The sequence below is a fragment of the Enoplosus armatus genome, chromosome 8, assembly GCF_043641665.1.
Source record: "Enoplosus armatus isolate fEnoArm2 chromosome 8, fEnoArm2.hap1, whole genome shotgun sequence".
In the NCBI taxonomy this organism is placed as follows: Eukaryota; Metazoa; Chordata; class Actinopteri; order Centrarchiformes; family Enoplosidae; genus Enoplosus; species Enoplosus armatus.
In genome coordinates, this window is record NC_092187.1 from 4,634,216 (window position 1) to 4,656,016 (window position 21,801).

The following is a 21,801-nucleotide window of genomic DNA, read 5'->3' on the forward strand; positions in this document are numbered from 1 at the left end:
GTTACCTTGTTTATACACAACAGCTCTTTACAATCAAAGCAAGACGACGGAACCTTTTCTAAATAGCGGTCGCTGTGGCAACAAGCGACAATTAGGAGATAAAGCTAAATGCTAAACTATTATTTATGTAGTTAAATGCTAGGCTATTAAACTACAGTAACAGTAGCGCAAGTAGAGAAGAGTCACAAAGTCAACAAGCTCAGTAATGTGCATTAGCTAACACTAGCCACTTACTGGTAGCACGTACTGATTACTGCTTGTGAATGAAACTTTACATTTGTAAGAAAGAGTTGTTATTTCTTCTCTTAAAAGTTACATATTCACACAGGTTGTTGTGACTGTTGAGCTGTCGCTTTCTGTGCTGAAATCAGAATTTCCTCAGCGGGAGCACTCATCTCAAGTTTATAAAAAGCATCTAGAAATTTAGTGGCAGCAAACGCCTGTTCCCTGTCCGACCTCAGCCTGAATGTAGAAACTGATAGAAGTGCTATATTTGCCAACCTAAGGCTGTACTATTACAAAAAAAAGGAGAAAAAAAAACAGCATGAAGCACAGCGTGTGTTCAAAATCGCTCATTCTTATTCTTTTAAAAGCGCCCTGCCAGGGCTCGCTGCCAGTCGTCTTTGTCGAGCAAGCGCAAGTGCTGCTGGAGACCGCAGCATCCAGTCAACTGGAGAGAAAAGAGACTTGGTTTCCATCATAACAATTAAATATGTCATTATGAATTGACCTCCATCAAATTAGCATTCATCAAACTGAATCAAAAGCTACTAGAGTCCGAAACAGTCTCCACTTTTGATTCCTAAAGCCTACATGTTTTTACTTTGCATCGTGCTCTTCTCATTCACTATTCTCAAACTCCGTTTTCCTGGAACACAAGTGAGTGTTGTTGTTTTATGCTGCCAGTTCTCACACTGTCAGGCAGCCAACTCCTGTTTGTGTAGGTTTTCCTCTGTAATCATCCTCTCTCTGAGCTTCTAATGAAAGCCTCAGCAGGGCTCCAGGCTTCCCCTGGTAAAGAGCTTTTTGCTGAGAGGATGAGGCGCTGCCACTAGAGTCTACGGTAAATGGAGAGAGTGTCATCAGACACCAGGCTTCCAGCATAAGTAATCCTGGCTGCAACTTTAAAAGAGTCAGCACCTCAGTCTTTGGCCAAAGCGCCTCGAGTCTAGACTTATAGCTCTGCTGGGTCAGAGTGGCGCAGGGAATATGATCAGAGTGTTTTCACTGTGAAGGCACTTATTTCCCCTTAAAGGACATCAGCACTCTCAGATACTCTAAAGTTGTTACGTATCATCAATCTGTGATGTTCACAGCACTTCCACGAGTTATTTCCTCTCGACGGGCCGTCTTTGACTTTTTTTCCCCTGTATCCACTTTTGCTCTGCCACTCTCATCTACCTCTACTTTGAGACTTTTACATTTCCTGAATGTCTTCTGACAGAAGAAGGATCTGGTTGAATGCTGTTTTGCAGTCAGTATGTGTAGGTGGAGCGAGCAACAGCGGTACTTACACTGATAAGAGTGAGGGTGTTTTTCCAGTTGAGAAAAAGCTAGAGCCGTGCTCAGAACTCCACATTGTGGCTGTAGGCCTATTGCATTCTGGTCTATGGAGGCTACCGTCAATGGAGACCTCGTATCTTGTCCTTTCTGCAGCGGCCTTCTCCCTGAGCAACAGTGTAACATGATGAGTCTAGAAAGAAAAAGTGGCTGACCCCAAACTTATAATGACTGTTAATGCTTTCAATAGCTCACAAATCCCCTGCTATCAAACATATTCAATGTGCTGTAATTTTTGGCGATAGCTATCAATGGAAGTGACAAAAATGCACCAACAAACAAAAGCTTAGACACTTTTTTAGAGTTTAAAGCAGATACACCCTAGGTGCTTTTTTTTCCCCAAGAGAAAGTACGGAGCTAGATTAAGGACGTGCTTAGCGTAGCTTAGCAGACGGAGCCATTCTAGCTGACTCCAGCTTTGTACTTAGAGCGAGGTTATGTAACTCCTGAAAGAAGAAATAACAAATCTACAAATAAAAACTTGCATCACAGGAAGTATTTGCTAGATGTTTAGAAGAATTATTCCCTTTATTTTTCTGTTTTATTGTTTATTCTCTAATGTTTTGCTGGATAAAGTCAGCAAACGTGTCACAAACGTCAGTTATACAGCTATATCTATATAAAGTCTGCTAACTTTAGCCACCAGAAGCTCGTGGTCCTACGAGATGAAGTAGCTGTAGCAGCAAAACATTGCAAAAACAAATTGAGCAAGGTACATTTTATTTCTTATGACTTCAACTTATAATTTATACGAGGAAGAATGTGTTGTCTCTTCGTTCAAAAGTTACATACAGTCGCCTTGTTTGTGTTTTGTAGTTCTGCTTGATGACGTTTGTAAATGCAAAGTAAATGTAAATGCAGATGTTTCTTTCAGCTATTTGGCTCTCTTAAAGTGATACGGTATCCAACGAGACATGAATATGTAGAAACTCCAGCTTGCGCCTTCCGGCAGAACATCTCAGCTCCGGCTCAGCCGGGCCACACTGTCAGATGCTTCTGCCATCAGACACTGATACCTCGAATAGAAAGCACTGTGCTCAGCACTGCGGGTTAAGGGCTTTGCTAAGGTGCATGAAAAGCAGAAAGTTTTAAACTTCGTTCCAAGTACAAGCCTTCTTTTTTAAAGTTCAGAACACTGAGCGGAGAAGTCTTCCAATCACAGAAAAAGAGTAAATACGAGTGCCAAGTCTCCACAGACGAATGTCACTTTGATGCCATTATCTCTGCTGCTTTCATGACTATAAGCCTCTCAGAAAACGAAGAAGTTAAAAGTTGCATAAAAAGTATGCGCAAACAATCATGGCTTAAAACCTGTTCATTTTTAGTCTTTACTGCTGAGAGACGTGATGTGAACACGCTGCTCAGACTAGCATTCAGTGAGCGTCTCAGTGTGTGTGTGAGTGAGTAAAACACAGGTATTATATTTAATGAAGAAAAACAGAATATGTAACCAAAGCAGGGACATGCATACACACAAAACACACAAAGAACAAATGCACGCACACACACACATAATTATCCTCTGCGGTGAACCTAAGCCAGCTCATTTGAAGCTAAAGGCAGAAAGATCTCAAAATTGGCCTCTGTGCACACAACTGTGTGTGTGTGTTTGTGTGTGTGTGTGTGCGTGTGTGTGTGTGTGTGTGTGTGTGTGTGTGTGTGTGCGTGTGTGTGTTTTTGTGTGTGTGTGTGTGTGTGTGTACTTGCATCTCCCTGTGATCTGTTGGTCAATGATGAGCAGTAATGCAGGCAGAGGATCAGGAAATCAGATCAAAGAGCCCTAACATCCTCAACGGGGACTAATGGTTTCATTACATTCAAACTGAGCGGGTGCATTTGTGTGTGTGTGTGTGTGTGTGTGTGTGTGTGTGTGCGTGTGCCTGTGTCAGTGTGTCATTTCCGAAAGTGTGTATTTTTGTTTGCATGTCTGTGTAAACATGCATGGTGATCCCACCTCAACATGTGTGTTTTTAGTCTAAATCTACAGCTTTCATTGTCTGTTTAACTCCAGTGTTTGGCTCCAGTGTGCCAAATCATTCACTCGTGTTTTAGTCCACTGAAAAGAATAGAAAAGTGTCTGTGGGAGAATGTAGCTGCAGTGTTTTGGAAGCATGTTACAGTCTTCTGCCTGTATGAGAATAATTCAATGAAAGTGTAATTTACTGACAAGCATCAGTGGCTACATGTCGGTGTTGGTCTGCAGAGCTCGGCTGTGCTGTCCCTAACGTCATGTCTCCAGCAGTGGAGAGACCATGGCTTGCCTGGCTCCAGCTGTAAAGGCGCGCGTGTTGTGAAATGAAACACTTTGCAAAGTGCTGCAGTGTGTGTTGGTTGTTGGGCGTGCTCCACTCTGCCAACTTTAGTCTTTACGTGATGTCGTAAGAGCTAAAGCTAATTAGCAGCACTAAGTTATTAAATCCAAAATGTGCCTAAACGCTTTTCTTCTTTGAAAATGAAGCACTAGATAAGACACGCTGTAAACCGTCCAGGTGCTGCGACATAATGTTCTTAACGACGTATTAACCGGCGTTTGCGATCTGTGAATCGATCCAGAATTGAAGAGCCGATGTCACTCACAAAGTTCATGACTTTTGTTTTGGCGTCGAACGTTAGCACCGTAGCTTCCTCTGGATAGCTAGCTAAACCAGACTGCTGTCGGACAACAACTCGGTGAGGCAAAGTATCCATGCCAGTTATCCAATAATTGATTAATCATTGGCATTCCTACAGCATATAAAGGGGATTTTGCATTTATAGGTTGTCCATGAAGAATGCTGCTGCATATACTATCATATATTCATATTGTTTAAAAACAAATGAACCAAAAAGCGAATTGAGCCTTTACTGTACTGCGGACCTCAGCATCCTGTTTGTTGCATGCTTGCTGAAATAGTGATGCCTCTTTGCTTTCGTCTCAGAGTAATAAGTTGGTTGAAAGAAATTTGAATTTTGTGTTGCAACACACAGTAGTGGCTCCACGCAGGATGTATACAGGATGCAGGAGTGGGGTTTTCTTTTCATACCACTGCAATAGATCTCCATTTGAAATGCACAAAAGAAGAGGAAGTGATCAGTGGAGCGGGTCTGGGAGGAAACTCCAGCGCTGTAACCGACTGCTACCAAAAAAAAACCTTTTGAGGAGACACACTGCAAACTAAAAGCTCGTTAGATAACCCTGTAGAATAGCTACCTGAATTTCCATTGCAAGAACACACAGAAACCGCTGATGAAGATACACGGAAACTGCGGAGGAATCTTTCTGTGTCCTGCTGTGTCCTCCAGTACTTCTTTACTTTGTTAACAGAGATGTAACAGCAGAGACAGAATCCGAATTTGCATCAGTGTCGACATAAGGAAGCTGGAAAGGCTGCTCTCATGCTCTTCCAAGGAGTTGTTCTTATTTTAAAGGGTACTACTGCAGCTGAAGATATTTACTATTCATTCATTTCTAAGTCACAAATCCATCACATGACCAGCACACTATCACACTACAGAGAACTTTACAGCATGAAGCAGACTCTCGCATAATGCACTCCAGGGGCCCAGAAACCAGGTCACCATAGGTGGTTCAAGAAAAAGCAAACACCTGAAAAGATGTGGAAGTTGCCACAGGAAGTTCTGAAGCACAAAGAAAGTAAAAACATACATATCTAATTAAATTCTAAGAGTCGGAGGCGACTACCGTGCTGTATTAATAAGGCAAATTTGCAGTATAGCTGCCTTCAAACCTTCTTCTCTCTCACAAGAGGATAGAGTGGAGTCTTTCCAGGGTTTGTAACTGACTTCACCCCCCCCAAAGAACACTCTCCTCCACCACTTTGAAGCCATTACAGCGTGCCTTTATCTTCTTTCCTTGTAGAAACATACTTTATATCTTTCCTGACAGCGCTGCGGAACAGTTACTTCTCAGTCAGGCCAGCTGACAGACAGACGGTGACTGCTGACTGAGGAGAGGGCAGCAGCCGTTAATCAGAGGGAAAAAGGGAAATTATACCCATCAGTGCAGTAGGAGTGTGACACTTCTGAGTCATGCTACAGCGGCAATTAAAAAGTGGCTCGTCTAAAGGCTTGCAGAGGATTAACAGCTAGATATTCTAATGGAGCAGTGGGTGACTGCGTTTATTGTGTTTCAAGTCCCTGTGCAAAGCGATCTAAGCCAGAGGAAAAATAGTGTGTCTCACAGTTTGCTGAGGCGTGAGCTGATCCATGAGCGAAGTAAAGGAGGTGTGAGGGGAGAGACAGCATAAAAGGGCAAAACCCAAAACTCAGAGACAAACAGAAAGTGGGCCAACGTTTGAGCAGAGGGATGGGGGATTGCTGTGATGTACGGCAGCATTTGGGATTAATGATGAAGGATGAAAAAACAGAACTGGAGGATAAGAGACACCAACATGATGCACACAGACACACACTCACTGGCAAATGCATGCTCTACCTGCTGCTAACTTAAGAAAACAAAGAGAGCACACACACACACATTTTGCCGGTGGCTCTGCCTGACACGCACAAACAGACATTTACAACTAATCTGCTCGCTCCCTCTGATTAGTCTAAAAACAAACACCGCAGTCACACACTTGTTGCCAAGCAACAGCAATGCTCGCTTGATCAGTCGCTTCTGAAATGCAGAGAAAGACAGGAAAACAGCTAGGGGGTGAGAGGAGGGGAGGAGAGGAGAGAGGAGAGAGAAGAGGAGGAGAGGAGTTGAGGAGGAGGAGGAGGGGAGGAGAGAGGAGAGGAGAGGGGAGGAGGAGAGAGGAGAGGAGAGGAGAGGAGGAGCAGAAGGAGAGGAGGGGAGGCTCTAGGGCTACAGAGAAGGCCAAGACATGTCAAACATGTCATCAGACCACCATCTGAAAGACACACACACACACACACACTGGGTCACCAGAGGCATCAGAAGACATCAGTGCAGAATGTGTGGATGTTGACATCCCAACACATGCTCAAGGCACACACTGAACTGTCTTTCTTTTGGTCACACACACACACAAACTTACATATTACCATTTCCTTCATTAACCAAAATGATGCCACTGCATGAACACGTTGTGGAAAATCAATATTCATTCAAAAAGTGTATCTTAGATAATAAAGACCAAATATACTGTAAGACTAAATATGAAGCAACCCCCTTGGTGTCGGGAACCAACAGGGGTTCAGGGGAAATACTGACAAACACCAGCACTAATAAGACCACCATATGTAGCTTAGGGAGAGACCATTATTCCCACAACCTGCATTGGCACAGCAGTTGACAATGATAACAGCTTTGTGAGTTGCCTGAAAACTCTCTGGCTGACAATTTAATGTTTCCAGTTGACTTGTTTAAACCCAGAACCCTGTAAAAGGATGAAGTAGCCATATCGTGCTAAAAGACTGCATGCCCCTGGGAAAAAGTCAGCATCCTCTGCTGATTTCCATGTGCAAGACATGGAAATAGGGACCAGCTCCTCTTCTTGTATTGCGGTGCAATGCTAGTTAGTCCTTTAGTATAATAGTACAGTATCATAAATAAAACGTAATTCTAAAAAATATACTTGGACAAGCAACACAAAAGATTGGATTTATGCTTTGTATTTTCAAACGTATACAAGAGAAAATGCCTTGATAATGAGGACTTGATGAGACTGGCACACGTGAAACTATCTCAGGTTTGGGGTTGCTGGACTGTAAATTTCCCGAAACCAAATAAAGCGCAGGACAGACCAGCATGCAGCTGTTGAGGTCCTTCAACATCTGCTGGACTATGCTGAGGATGTTCTCTGAGTCTAGGACTCAACAAACTGATCCGCAAGGCAAGTGACGTTGTGGGGGGTGGAGCTGGACTCTCTGACGGTGGTGTCAGAGAGGGAGGATGCTGTCCAAGCTGCCGGTCATCTTGGACAATGTCTCACATCCTCTCCATGACGTACTGGCCGGACACAAGAGCAGCTTCAGTGGGAGACTCATTCCTCCCAAATGTACAACGGAGAGCCACAGGAGATCATTCCTGCCTGCGGCCATCAGACTGTTCAACTGCCATACACTACCTCATTACTTACTCTTTAAATGTCAGTGCAATACATATATATTCATACGCAACAGTACAATACATATATATATATATATATATATATACATACATATATATGTATGTATATACGTTATTGTATATATTTTTTTCTTGTATTTTTCACTTAAATATTGTAAATGTGTATATTTTTTATTTTCTATTTCTTATTTTTTTTATATCTTATTTTTGTACATACTCTCATTTCTAAATTTATGCTACTTTCTACTCTTGAATGGGAGCACCGGTACTGCATAATTTCCCCCCCGGGGGATCAATAAAGTATTTCTGATTCTGATTCTGATTCATTCATAAACATGATTTACATGCGGCTGGTTCTTTGTGCCAACAGGTAGTGTAGGAATACATTTACACACATACAGTATTCAATCAATTCAATTATTTTTCTATGATGAGCTGAAAATAAACATGTTTATATACGAGACGCAGTAATAATAAGGAATTTTATTCTTAATACTTAATAATCCTGTTTAACCTTAATATCTTTTTTTTTACCAGTTTTTTAAATTTCATTTTCCCTTTTAATTTGGAGGCGGTCGAGGAATATAACAGTACCCTCATACAAGCAACATAGACTCGATACATTTATATTCACAAAAAGTCTCATAAAAGAAGAAGAAAAGCGAACAAACAGACGAGATGTATCATCGTCTCTGTCTCAGGTCTTTACTGTAGAAGACAGGCCTCTATGCACCGACCTCCTCACACCTGTACCCCTTGGATACAGAAAAGAAAGGGAAAAAAACAGCCAAAGCCAAACTTAGAATATTATGTACACATACACCCCGATTTCCATATATAATACATAGCAGTTATCTACTGCTGCTGAATGTACAAGATCTAGGACAACAACAGTTAGATAGATAGTAACCTCCTCCCTTATGTACTTTGTTTACTCAAGAAAGATTTAAAGAGTTGAGTTTTTGACAGGGGCTTCAATAGATTCTGTTTAAACATCATGTATTTATGTTGCACGGTGTTGTTAGTAAATGTATCTATGTTCTGCAGGAATGAATAATGCACACTCTGAGGAAAAACACCCCCCCCCCCCCCGCGCGCTTTGGGGACAATAAAATCTGTCTATTTTAAGACATCATAAAACGACAGTTTGCATTGAAATATGCTGAGATCATGGGGCGGCTTTCCGACTCATAGCCAGAATTGTTTTTGCTGCTGTTAATCCTGCCAAAAAAAATAGATAGATTTACAGCTGTTTCATTGTCTAGTAACAAGATTTGTGGAACTATTCAATATGTCAGAGGGGATGGCAGCAACAGGAGTACACTTAGATCATTCCCACATTGTATGCATGTAAGTACCAACTGACTTTTGAACACAAAGTGCTTTTGAGTCATTTTTAGTTGGCAACTTTTTCCTGATGTTAGATAAAAGATACTTGAATTAACTTATAGTGCAGTGATTGATACTAATAATAATTATTATTATACAACATTACTCCACACAAATGGTAACTTTTAAATCCACATCCCATTCAGCAACAGAACCTACAGCTTTATTTCATTTGTCTTGTAATTGTGAGTCAAAACCAAGTTTTGAATGATTGAATCCTTAAATGCAGTAAGGGATGAAGAGACAAGGGCTGATTTCAGGGGACACCATTGGTACACATTGCCATATGTAGCTGTAGATACATATAAAGGTACCGCAAATTCAAAGTAATTTTAAGATCCTGACCATGGCCACATTCATCAAAAAAGTCTGAACTGGTTGCCATCAATAAGGACATTATTGTGTCTAAATATGGCACTGTACGTCCCATTGACCTATTCTGCTAACTTGTTTCCTTATATGAATACATATGAACTGAATGTGCAATAATTGGTCCAAAGTCAGTCAAACAAAAGTGTTTTTTTTGACTAAATTTTGTACGTCCTCGTCCTTATCAAACCATTTTAGAAGGCCTGAGCATAAAGGCAAGATAATAAATTTTAAGACTAGGAAAAGCCAGACCTCCTGGCTGTCTATTATTTTGTGTATACTAATTCTTTGTTGTTTGTCATACTATATATATTTAGAAATTTGTGGTTGTGGTCTCTCCTCAAAACCAGCTGGGGGTGGTCGATGGATCGTACTCTAGGAAATGTACCTTTTTGCAGAATGTGGGTCTAGAGTCTAGAAGACATGACATAAAATGCTGATTTTATATCCTTTTCATTTCAGCCCATCTGAGCATTTCCTCGTTACAACCGCAAGACGAATATTAAGCCCTGTCTCGCTTTGAAGCTTTTCACCCTTCCAGTCTTACATCGCTGCTGTTTGTTTTGCCCAGCTCTGTGTGACGGCCCTAGTTCTTTGTGGCCCAAAAGTTCATATAACATGTCAGGATGTCCCCTTTTCCATTCCTTCAGGTAGTCCTCAAATTGAACTTTCTACTTTGGTTCTCAAGGGCTTCTGTTTCCTGTTTTAAACATTGTTTCCTCCAGCAGTGCTTTCCTTTTCCCGTTTGGTCAATTATATTTCACTCTCATTTTACATCTTAAATGGGTCCTTAAAGTGGTGATCGACTTTGTCACGGAGCAGATTTTTTTTTTCTGACACTAAAATAATCCCTGGTTTATGGCAGAGTAAACATTACGCCAGTTACAGTAAGTCTTGTGTCTTCATACACACATTCATGCAAACATACTGGCCCTGACAGCTTGACAGGACCAGTAGGAGGATGTAAACACTGTAGGCACTCAGATTGTGGGTGTTCTGCCGGATCAGTGGACCAACGCGCATGCCATGAAAACGTGACGTCTTTGGTTTGAATCTAGCTAGGGACCTTCATCTTCCAACTGCTCCTCCTTTTCATGAATCTGGTCTCTCCAGCAACAATAAACATGCCAAAACAATACTAAGGGTCTGAAAGTGTCAGTAGCAGAGCTGTTCCTCACTTCCAGTGAATGCAGTGTAAAGACGTATTGCATGCCCTCTTGCCTTATCAGTCTACTGTTGTTGTTTGTTAACACAAAATAAAACTAGTGAGCTGTGCTGAACTGATAATCCTGACAGCAAACTGTCTGAGAATAAAGTATGAAGCATTTTGAATTCATTCATTCCATCCAAAATTGTTGAGACATTTCATTGAAAAACAAAAAATGTCAACCTCATGGTGGCGCTGGAGGAAAAGTCAGAGGAAAAGTCAGATAACCAAGTCAGTAGGATTCGTCCTCTGGGGACCATGAAAATCTTTAAATGAAATAAAAGTTTAATGGATAGATACCTCACAGTATAAATGCAATGGATTTTTCATTTATGTTTTCTCCTTTCATACATTTGAGAAACATTATTAAATTATTAAATATTATTATTAAAAAATGATGTAATATTACATAATATATTAGTGTGTTAATCTATATATTATTATCAAATTAACACATAATAAGAAAACCAAGCATCCATTTTACAGTTCACCAGATTTTGGAGGTGGGTTAGAGTTCGGGTTTACAGGTGCAATTAGCATCCGTCAACGTGCAGTAAAATCATACACACACGATCAACTTAAGTGCTTTCTTGTGGAAAGAATACATGTTCACATCGTCCATCAGAGGTGTTACATCCCAGCTGTAACCATGGCACCCTGGGTTTAAATTCATTCACTGGACACTTTGTTGCATCACAATCTGTGTTTCCTTAGGCTTGTTATTTAAATGAAGCAATGGGGTTTAAAGGCCGCGAGTTTGCACAGTATGCTGTGCCCAACCGCTCTCATCACTGCTCTCCACCTCCATCAGCCTCACACCGAAATCTCATTTAAATTCTGTATCCCTTAAGGGCAGATGCAACTGTAGGAGTTTCACGTGACTCTGCTGCAGGCAAACTGTCTTAGATGTGACTGTGCACAGAGATAATGGTTTCTCAAATGTTTTGTTACAAATCCTGAAACTTTAGCAAGGATGTTAACTGTAACCATACATATTACAGGGAACAGTGTAGTAGGTGTCCACATGCAGTAAAATCTTTGTACTGTCAAGTCCAGTATCCAATTAAAGCAAGTTTTTCTACTATTTCCACTAACAGCTAGTGGTGGCCAATAACTATCAACCAGCATATAGCAATCAGGGGGCCACACATGCAGAAGTCCACACACATAAACACACCACACACAGCGGTCATATCGTTGGTCACACAGATGGCAGAAGGCATCAGAGAATAACATGGACATGTTGCTTAGCAAAATATCACAATACACACACAAGTGGATTGTACTGTTTCTACAGTAATAATGCTGCAGAGCTTTCGTGTAGTAATAAACAATTGGGTGACGTAAATCTTAATTAACATGTACAGCAGCAGGCATAGTCCTCCACAGGTTAACACTGGGTTTAACAAACTTACTGGTGGTGGTGGTGATTATTAACTATAAAAAATATCTTCTTCCTTCCATAATTGCTGAAGACTGGCAACAGTGTGAATGAAACAAATAATTGCAAATGAACGACACGAGGTGCCTGTCTTGTATGCATTTCCTGTATATTTTCCTGTTCACACTGCCACTGCTAAGAGAGAAAAATGCACTCCGGTGTATCTCTCCTGCAGCACTCACCGAACATGAAAACATAAGCGTTTGAGCTGTTAATGTTAAGCTTTCCTCTAATGGGAGTTTTTCTCTAATGAGTGTGACAGCACCCACTTAGGGAAGCGTTTTGACTGCAAGGCTTTACAGCAGAACTCTTCTGCTGCACTAGTTTCTGGACGGAAAGCATGTCCCATCTCGGCGCTCATTACAACGCACCACAGACTTCACAGTGATAGTTTCACGAAAAACACTGTCCTCTTTGGCAACTATAAATATAGACCTGAGATACTAAACATAAAATATTACAAAGGTGTTGCTAAAAAAGAATATGGCCCTCTTTAATTTAATCTTTAATTTAGGTTCTTTAATTATGACTCAGAATCAGACTACATTTTTAGACTAAAAATTTAAAATCTCTCATTTTAGCATTATGGCCACTGTATTAAAGATAATGACCCTTTCCTTTCAAGCTTTCCATTCTAGCGCACCACATATGCAGTTTACAGATTTACCACGGAATTCGAAGTGCTTGGGTCCTTGATCTCAGATACATGTAGACAAAAGCAGCCTCTCATATCTAGCCAACGACCGTTTATTTTGCTGGCTAGCTATAACTAACTTCTGTATCTGACATTAGCTCCATGCGTAATTAATGTCTACATACTGCTGCTTATACAGACATAAAAGAGCAGCATTGTTCTTGCATTGCAGGGTAGCTAGTTAGCCTTGGTGTTACAGTACAGTATAATAAGGGAAAATGTAAGATCAAACTACCATAACCCTGTTTACCTGCTAAATTCTAGTAAAACATTTGGACGCAGATTAGTTTTATGCTTTATTGTTCTCGATGTATTTGTATAACGTAATTGGTTAACAAGTTTGTTTCGGGTTGCTGGTGTAAACTTCCCCAAATCCAATACAGAGCAGGACAGATCAACTAACGTTAGCCTACACATATAGCATAGTAGCATCCAGAGGAGCTCCCACATAGCGGATGTGCCAGTGCTGAACCTGGCTTTTCTATCATGACCTGTAACCCCACATAATAATGTAGTTAGCTAACGATATGCTAACTCACGGCCTTGGAAGTAATTCTACGTTCGCGTTTGTACTGCAGGAAATAAGCTGGTTATAAACTAAGCTAAATAAGCTAGTTTTGCCAACCCGATCAGGTTGAAGGATCCCAATTGGCCAATCAACACGTAATTTGAACACATTGCGTGTCACCACCACGTAATGCAGTGTCAAGAGGTCGCGGTCATTTCACGTATATCTGTGAGATCAGGTTGAGTTTTACGTAATAACCCTTTAATCCAACGTCATGTAATGCTTGATACGCACTGGATAAAACATCCCATAAATGCTGGAAGAATCAAACGGATGTGATTCAGTATTTTAGCTTGTGTATGAAATCGTTTATGGAATAAAAATGCATATCACAGAAATATTCCCTCACTCGGTCTCTATTACCTCAAAAGGTGATATTGATTCCTCGGTTTATCAGATCGGCAACAGCATGCAGCCTGAGGTACACAGGAAATTGCAGAGAGGAAGAACTTGTGTATCAAGTTTATCTAACTTCTATTCTCTCTCTCTCTGTTCATTTTCTGCCCTCAGCCGTCTATCAATACAATATTTTACAATTGCTGAGATACATTTCTTGAAACCTTCCACCCTTTTCTCAGAACTGTAAACACAAAGCCAAATCTTCAAACTACGTTCACAAAACCTCTGACTCTTCAGGTGAAATCAGTCGCCTCAAAATCCAACAATGCTTTCAGATCATACAGGCAGAGAGTCAGTATATAAACAATATAAGGTATTGTGTATACTGTCAGCTAAAAAAAAGAAGACTTCGTCTACATCACAGGACACAAGGGGAAAAGCCCTCTAGTGTGCCGGATTCAGCCTTGACTCGTACTCTTCCTCCTCTGCCTCTCATTGTTTCCATCCATTGGTGGTATCAACATTCAACTCACTTGTGCCCACCTGTATATTCTGAACTGGCTTATATTCTTGTGTGTGCTGAGCCATATTGTATATATTTTTGGGTTTGCCGTGATTCTCCATCTTTCTGGCTTATATTCTATTCAATCGGTTTGAGAACAATTTTTGAGTCGTCGTGTGTGAACGATGACTGTAAACTGTGCTGTAGTTGCGTTCAGCTTCTGCCGTCCATGTTTACCATTTTGCATCGCAAGTGCCAAATGTGTTTCAGTGAGTGAGAGTGCGTTTAGAGTTTTGCCAAAGCAGTGAATGATTCGACAAATGGGTTTAGGACATTAAGCACTGGGTTCAGAGAATGGGGTTTAGTGTTTTTAGGAATTGTGTAAATCTCTCTGGACTTTTTGGCTACAGGTGTGCGGTAAATCTTTCCCCCTATAATGGTCTCTGATCAGTTCATTTTCTTGCTTCATTCCTTCCTCTCTTCTCTCCTCCTCACTTTCTCACGACTCTCCCTTCCTCTGTGCCAACGTACACAACCTCAGACAGCCTGCACACGCCTGGGGAATGAGCATTAAATCCAGTATGTTTATTCAGCGGAGGTAGACTGCGTGACCACTGGTTCTTCCACACGAGCCGTGTTTGACATTCAGCTGAAGCACGCGAGGAAGCACGCACACACACAGACAGAGATATCACCGTAGACACACACACAAACGCCCACATGCAACCTATTGACCATTTACATCATCAGAATCTTGGGACGGCTTCACTGCAATATTTACTGAACCTAAGCCCAAGCTAAGCACCAGCTTCATGGCTTGTGTGAGTAGCCATCGATCTCAGCGCCACTCAGCTTTAATCACATGTGATCGGCTTCCACTCGAGAGACACTTCAGCAGCTTCAGTCACTGAAAAGCCTGGAGGGGCTTCTCCCAAAATGAAAAGCTAATTAGTTAACTTCCCCACTTCAGAGGAATCAGTTTGTTGTTGCAGTTGTTGTTTCAAAGTCTTATGAATATGTCAAAGCGGCTGCATACCTAATCAGTTCTTAATGAGCCTACATGAAGTTTTTGGCAGGACAAATTGAGAATATCAGAGCGGAAATCAAGTGGTCTCCAAGCGCTACAATTGAGTAAACCTGTCAAACAAAGATTGTAAACACCTAATGTGTATGTGTATAACTAATATACAGAGCATATATCTTGACTCACAAATACCACCAATCTACCAGTCATCCAAGGAGATTTTACCCCGAAGAGTATAGTTGTATAACTCAGGGAATTCCCTGGTTTCTAACTTAAGACGGAGGTGGGCAAAAGCAACCTCTCTGCTCTTTCTTAGTCAGACATTTTATCAGCTGTAGCCAGCTAGCTAATCAGCTTTAGCGAGTTGGTTGGAAACTTAATCTCCAGCGGACTTTTTAACATTTCCGGTTGGCTCGAGTGAAAATTAGAAACCTGCAAAGGGGTCTTAAATATGCATTTGGTGCCATGTAATGATGCAACAAAGACTGTGGCTGAAGCTACATGTCTCGAGAAAATAACGTTAGCTTCTTCAGTTGATGATCCATGTAGGAGACATGGAAATAAAAGAGCAGCATTGTTCTTATAGCAGCATAGGTAGTTAGCATTAGCATTATAAGAAGAGATTTAAGATGAGACGTTCATAACAAGTTACTTGGACCAATAACCCAATGATCAGATTTATGCTTTGCATGAGAAAAAGATTTGGGGACAAACTGAGTTTAGCAACGTCCCCAAATCCAATTAAAAGCAGATCAGAGCTGCTAGCTAACCTTACTTTTAACTCTGATATTGTAACATCCAGCTAATGATATGAAGGCTACCTCCTGGCCTTGGGAGTAATGCTACAGTGGTACTGTAGGTAACCGCCCAGAACATCATTGGTACCCATCTACCAAGCATCAGTGATATCAGGGAGGTGAGGTGCCTGCGCAGAGCCCAAAGGACACTAAAACACAATACCCACCCCAGCCACAACCTCTTCACCCTGCAGCAGGCAATATCGCAATTGGCAGCTTGCACTTTTTATATGCAGCACAATTTGCACCGAAAAGGCCAAAAAAACAGGGGAAAAGAGCCCAAAAAGTGAGTGAGCTTGACCTGACCCGACGCTAACTTCAATCAAGCTGTTTATTTAATGTCTCAATGTCAAATGCAAACATCAAACATGTTAAAAAAATCCTTATCAGAACGACTGGCAGTGACAGGATCTGAAGACTTAATTTTGGAATCTTCACGTATTACACACTATATGATTTTATCTGAAGACTATCAACACCAACCGTCCCAAAGAGGACCAGACCCGGTCCAACGAAAAATCACATCACATTCATTATCGGCTCAACAGTCTCAAGGCGTGACCTGCCTTCAGGAGAGCGTAGCTGCATATTTGGTATGAAGAGCACAGTTACACACATTTCACTTTCTTACCTTTCTCCAGAGTGGTGACTCCCATGGACGGCTGACCCAGGCTGGCCCTCGTCTCCCATTTGCCCTCGTCGGGATGGTACATCTCCACGGAGGCCAGCGGGGTCTGCTGCTGATTCATGCCCCCGAGCACCATCATCTGGCCCCCCAGCGCCACAGCCGAGGCCCCAGCCCGCGCAGTGGGCAGCGGCGGCAGCTGGCTCCACGTCTGGCTCTCTACATCCAGGACCTCGACGCTGTCCAGGGGCATGCCGGTCTCGCTGCAGCCCCCCAGCACATAGAGCAGGCCTTCGTGGTAGACGGGAGTGCAATAGACGCGGCGCTGCGACATGGGGGGGAACTGCTCCCAGTACAGGGACTTGACAGGACTCACCGCCATCTCCTGCACAGGCATGTCTCCAGGACCGAGAGGAGGGGACACACCATCACACACACCGCGCCGGGGAGGAGGAAGAGGAGGAGAAGAAGCAGGATAGGGTAGAGTGAGGGGGCACGCAAAGGTGGAAGGAAACTGAGCGAGAGCAGAAGAAACAAGCCGAGGCACAAGCTTGTTTCTGTCTGTTTGAGTGACCGTCTGAACCCCTGTGTCCACAGAGGGAAAGAGCCAATAAAAAGAAGTGGAAGGTGGTTTGATAGAGGGGTGAAGAGGATAGGGATGCTAGTGAGTGAAAGAGTGGACTGAATAGAGAAAAAGAAAGAGAGGGAATGAGGAGAGTGTCGAACTCACTCCTCAGCCAGATGTCACGACTCCCTCTCTCTATTCAAATGTTTTATTCATCCGGCTGTTGGTGTTTTCAAGCAGGCAAGCCATCTGCCCTTCAATCCCCTCTATTCCTTTCTCTTCGGCCCTCGTCTCTCCTTCACTGCATCCTGCCGGGAGGTATATTTTGGTTAAAGTTTTGGCTTGAGAATATTCCTGGGGAAAAAAAAGATGCTTGAAGAGGGTTTCCTAGGGCTTAATACTTAATCCCACAAAAACTTCAAAGTCAAGAGTGGAGGAATTGAAAAAGAGGAAAAAAAAGAATGAGTGGGGAGATGGCACTGGATCAAAGACCTGGGAGGAGAGAGTTGAGGAACACTGACCTTCACCAGTGCCCTGATAATCCAAGAGAAAGCCTTTACGGCAGAGAATTTTATACCATCAGACAAAAGGCAATTATTCAGGGCTACCAGTCCCCCTCAGCTGCAGCTCCGCAGTTCTATTTGCACCCTGGTGTTAGAGCCTACAGTGAAAAAAGATCCTTTCATAAATGAACCAAAGTCTTTAAATGAAAACTCTACATGAGTGTAATGACTGCGAGACTTCCTTGTATTTTAAGAAAGATTTCCTTCCCTTAATTAAGCAAGAACTCCAAATCCTGGTGCGTTGTTCTGTGACTTGCTGTCAGGCACGGGGCCCTCTGCACCGTGTGCTTCGCAGCTTCCTGGTAGCTTTAGAGAGGATGAGGGTCCTTTGGCGGGGCCCGACCTGGAAGAAAAGACAACACAGGATTAGAAGAGGAATTGGGAGTATAAATTAAGAGCTAGAATGACAACCTTACATTAAAGGAAAAAAGAACAGCCTGTTTATAAGATGAAATATTATGTCATATTCTGTCCAGCAGTTATATACTGACTAATCTATAAGCAGATATTCAGACCGCAAGGGGCTGCCTTGGTGTGGGCGCGTTGCTTCAGGTGAGACAATGAAATACAATCCAGGAAGTACAGTTCACGTTTTTTTTTGCCAGACAACCAAGTGTTTTTTTGCCGGAGCCCTCTGTGTTGTCACCCCCTCCGCCGCAGGACTGGCCCCACTCTACGAGAGGCCCGCAGAGGTAAAGCTGGTACAAACGCAGCCTAAGACTGGCCTCCCTCAATTCACAAATACTTCCTTTTGCTTTTGTTACTCATTCAGATTAAAACTACAGAAAACGTGACCAAAAAAAGTGACACCAAAAAAGCCCATGATTTTCTGTGTGGTGTTGATGAACCTCAGAAGCGCTCTCCTGTCCACTGCTGAGCGGACATGAGCACCAGTACACTCTTGATGGAGGAGTGGTAGAAGGCCACCAGCACAACAACGTCTGTCAGACACCAAAACAGCAGATGAATTCCATATTTGGAACTACATATTTTGTTACAAATTCACCGTTTTTATTTTGCAAGGCAACTTCATCAACTGATGTCACCCACCCATGTGAAATCAGTTAGTACGGCAGATCAATTAATCGTTTTTATACTGAAAGTGCGATTTGAAAGGCTGCCATTCTCGTCACAGAGAATCAAGAGCTGCAAAGTACAGGTGGAAATCACCAAACACTCTGCTGATTTCAGAACCTTTCTTCCAGTTACGTTCAACGATCTGTCACTTCGCTTTTTTCCTGAGCTAAGCGATCACACTATTCACTTTAGTGCATGAGTGAACGCATCACCGCTCGTGCCGCTGTGACAGTCTGACTCTGACAGTCTTCAGTTCAGCTGCACGCTCAGTCTGCTGCTGGTACGTTGGGTTCAGTACAGCATTAGGCCTATGCAAGACAATATGTGAGGTTAACAGCTCAGCAGCCAACTATTTGCAAGAGAGTCGTCACATCGTGATCGCTTGTGTGGCTTTTGCAGCCTTTCAGTGAGCCGTAAACCAGCCAGTCACGGCTGAGCTGACAATGTGAAGCTCAAGCAGCTAAAGCGCGGAGCTGTCGACGGCATTATTAACGATTAGCTGTCTCATATAAACACTGTCAGACGTGACCTACCAGCAGTTTGTTACTGTTACCAGATCTGTCCAACTATGTGTCAATAAATGTAACGGCACTTTTGAATGTCATGATTGTATTTCAATATCGGTGAGTAATGTTACGTGTACCCCTCATGTAATATCTTAATACATGTGAGTTAAAATGCCCAAACTTTCAATGGAAAGAGATATTAATTACCGGTCAGCAAGCTCAATTATGTATTTCCCTCACATCCTTTAATCAGTGTAGTCTGTATTTACTGCTCCTGCATCTCACCGTCCTCCAGTGGCTGATCCCTCCCCACCACCACCACCACCAGCACCACCAGCACCAGCACCATGGTTTCCATACAACATGCAGGCAGGAGGTTTACTGTTTCTGAGTGACTTACAGAATTCCTTCCCTGTAATTGGGATCTATGTAATATAATCAAAATCAAATCTACGTTAAATCAATAAAGCTTTTGCTGTGCAAATGTAATCCCTCCTGATGTCCTACTGCTTACTGATTCTGCCATTCCCCCACATGGATGACTCAAGGCTGAGTTAGAAGCAGAACAAGTAATCAAGTCAGGTCTCAACATAATAGCATCGCATTCAGATTACAATCCACGTTATAATCAGAACTGCATTCATACTGTTGACAGCAATGAGACGTCTGGCTGTGTGTGCATGTGTGTGTGTGTGTGTGTGTGTGTGTGTGTGTGTGTGGCAGAGACACAGCAGGAGGCGAGCACACTGTGACCTGAGGATTGACAGAGAAAGCAATGACATTTAGCAGGTGGGAGGAGAGATGGAAAGCGACACAATATCTCTCTGTGTACCTCAGTTTCTCCTCTGCTGTCCTCACTCACACTCACTAATAATACTATATATTCATAATTCATGATGCCTTCTTCCTTGTCCCACTTAGTGGCCTGAGCCCTATGGCAACGCTGACCTTTTACAAGTGAGAGGGGAAGAGAAATGAGGACGACAGCAGCCAGATCAGTGTGTGTCCGTCCCTGCACGTTTATGTGGCTGTATTTGCATATGAGTAGACATATGAACATCTTTGTGTTTGTGTGTGTGTGTGTGTGTGTGTGTGTGTATGTGTGTGAGAGTGTGTTTACAGGAGGGGAAAAGGAAGGATTAAGAAAAAGAAAAAAAACCTGACAGGGGTGGGTGGCATTGCCTTGAAATAATACTGTTTTTGCGATAATGATATAATAAAAAAAAAAACAACAACGTGAGAAGTTTGTTGTGTTGCACCCTTTTGCTCTCACCATCTTCTACCACGGCTTAAATGTTACTGTGGTTTGTTGATCTGCCCTTTAATAACCAAACTGCCAAAGTTACTGCCTTTATTTTTTTAAATTAACTCCTGCTCAGTGGAGCCAGCGGCAACGTTACTTTTGCATTCAGCCATGCTTGCTGCTGCTGTACATAGTCATGACTTTAATACTTCAGAATACATTTCATAGTATTATTAGGATATGGTATGGCGCACCTCTAGCTGATGATGTGAACACACTTAATCTATTAGCAATGCATAACTGGATTGCACTACTTTCACACGCAGGTGTTGCACATACATAAATAATGCATGAAGTGTATACAGTGTTTGGTGCTCACTTACTGGGACGCCAGGGCCACTGTTGACCATTTGGGTGCCCTCCGTGCTTTCTTACACTTGTGTTTAACCTTACGAGACAGCTTAGCTGTGCTAAGCTAAGCTAATTGCCACCTGGCTCTAGCTACATAGTCAGGGTGCAGAGATGAGAGTGGTGTTGATCTACTCATCTAATTTTCAGCAAGAAAGCATAAGAATAAGCATAATTCCTGAAATGTCTATTCCTTTAATTCATCCGTCATGTTCAGGTTACCTTTAAAGCTGAAAGCCCCAATGAAGAAGAAGCTGTTTGTGTTGCGTCTGTATTTCAAGAAATTGCATAAATAATGTTGACAGCATTTGTAGTCTTTGATGAGTGTTTCTGTGTGTGTGTGTGTGTGTGTGTGTGTGTGTGTGTGTGTGTGTGTATGATGATTTTGGGTGTCAAATCCCAAGCTCACTATTTTGTTAAGATATAAGAATTCTGCCACAAACACGCTCCAATAACATGGGGAAATATACATGGCAGCGTGGTAACATGTCATGTGGCATATGTTAAAGTCTTGCTGCTAAATTTAACATCTGAAGCTCGTCATATCAGACAAGGTGCACCCACATCCTCACACACCTCCGAGAAGAAAAAAAGGCATCAGTCCTTCCTGTGGATCTCTTTTACTTCTAGAGAGTCGACCACAGAGATTAGCAGACACATATCTAGTTCACAGTTCATTACTGGATAAATATCATCTCTCTCCTCTCACATTCAGCCTTTCTGTATTTCCTCCCTAAATGCTGTGCTTGATGATGCCAAAAATAGGTGACTTAGAAAGGCGGAGACATTATGCATTTATAATTTGCCCATACTGTAGGCATTTCATTTAAGGATCTAACTGAGCCGCTTCATTTTATAATACCGGTAGGTTAAAGAGTACACACCGTTCT

The 21,801-nt window shown here is 42.2% G+C and overlaps 1 protein-coding gene across 1 annotated transcript in view; it reads right to left on the reverse strand.

Annotated features, from left to right (window-relative positions):
* The window catches only part of klhdc8b (kelch domain containing 8B), a 114,098-nt gene extending 97,152 nt beyond the window's left edge, over nucleotides 1–16,946 (reverse strand). The window contains exon 1 of the mRNA XM_070911025.1: nucleotides 16,556–16,946. Within this exon, the coding sequence (XP_070767126.1) occupies nucleotides 16,556–16,946 (391 nt within the window). The remainder of the gene's footprint in view (nucleotides 1–16,555) is intronic.
* Nucleotides 16,947–21,801: the final 4,855 nt, after the last annotated feature.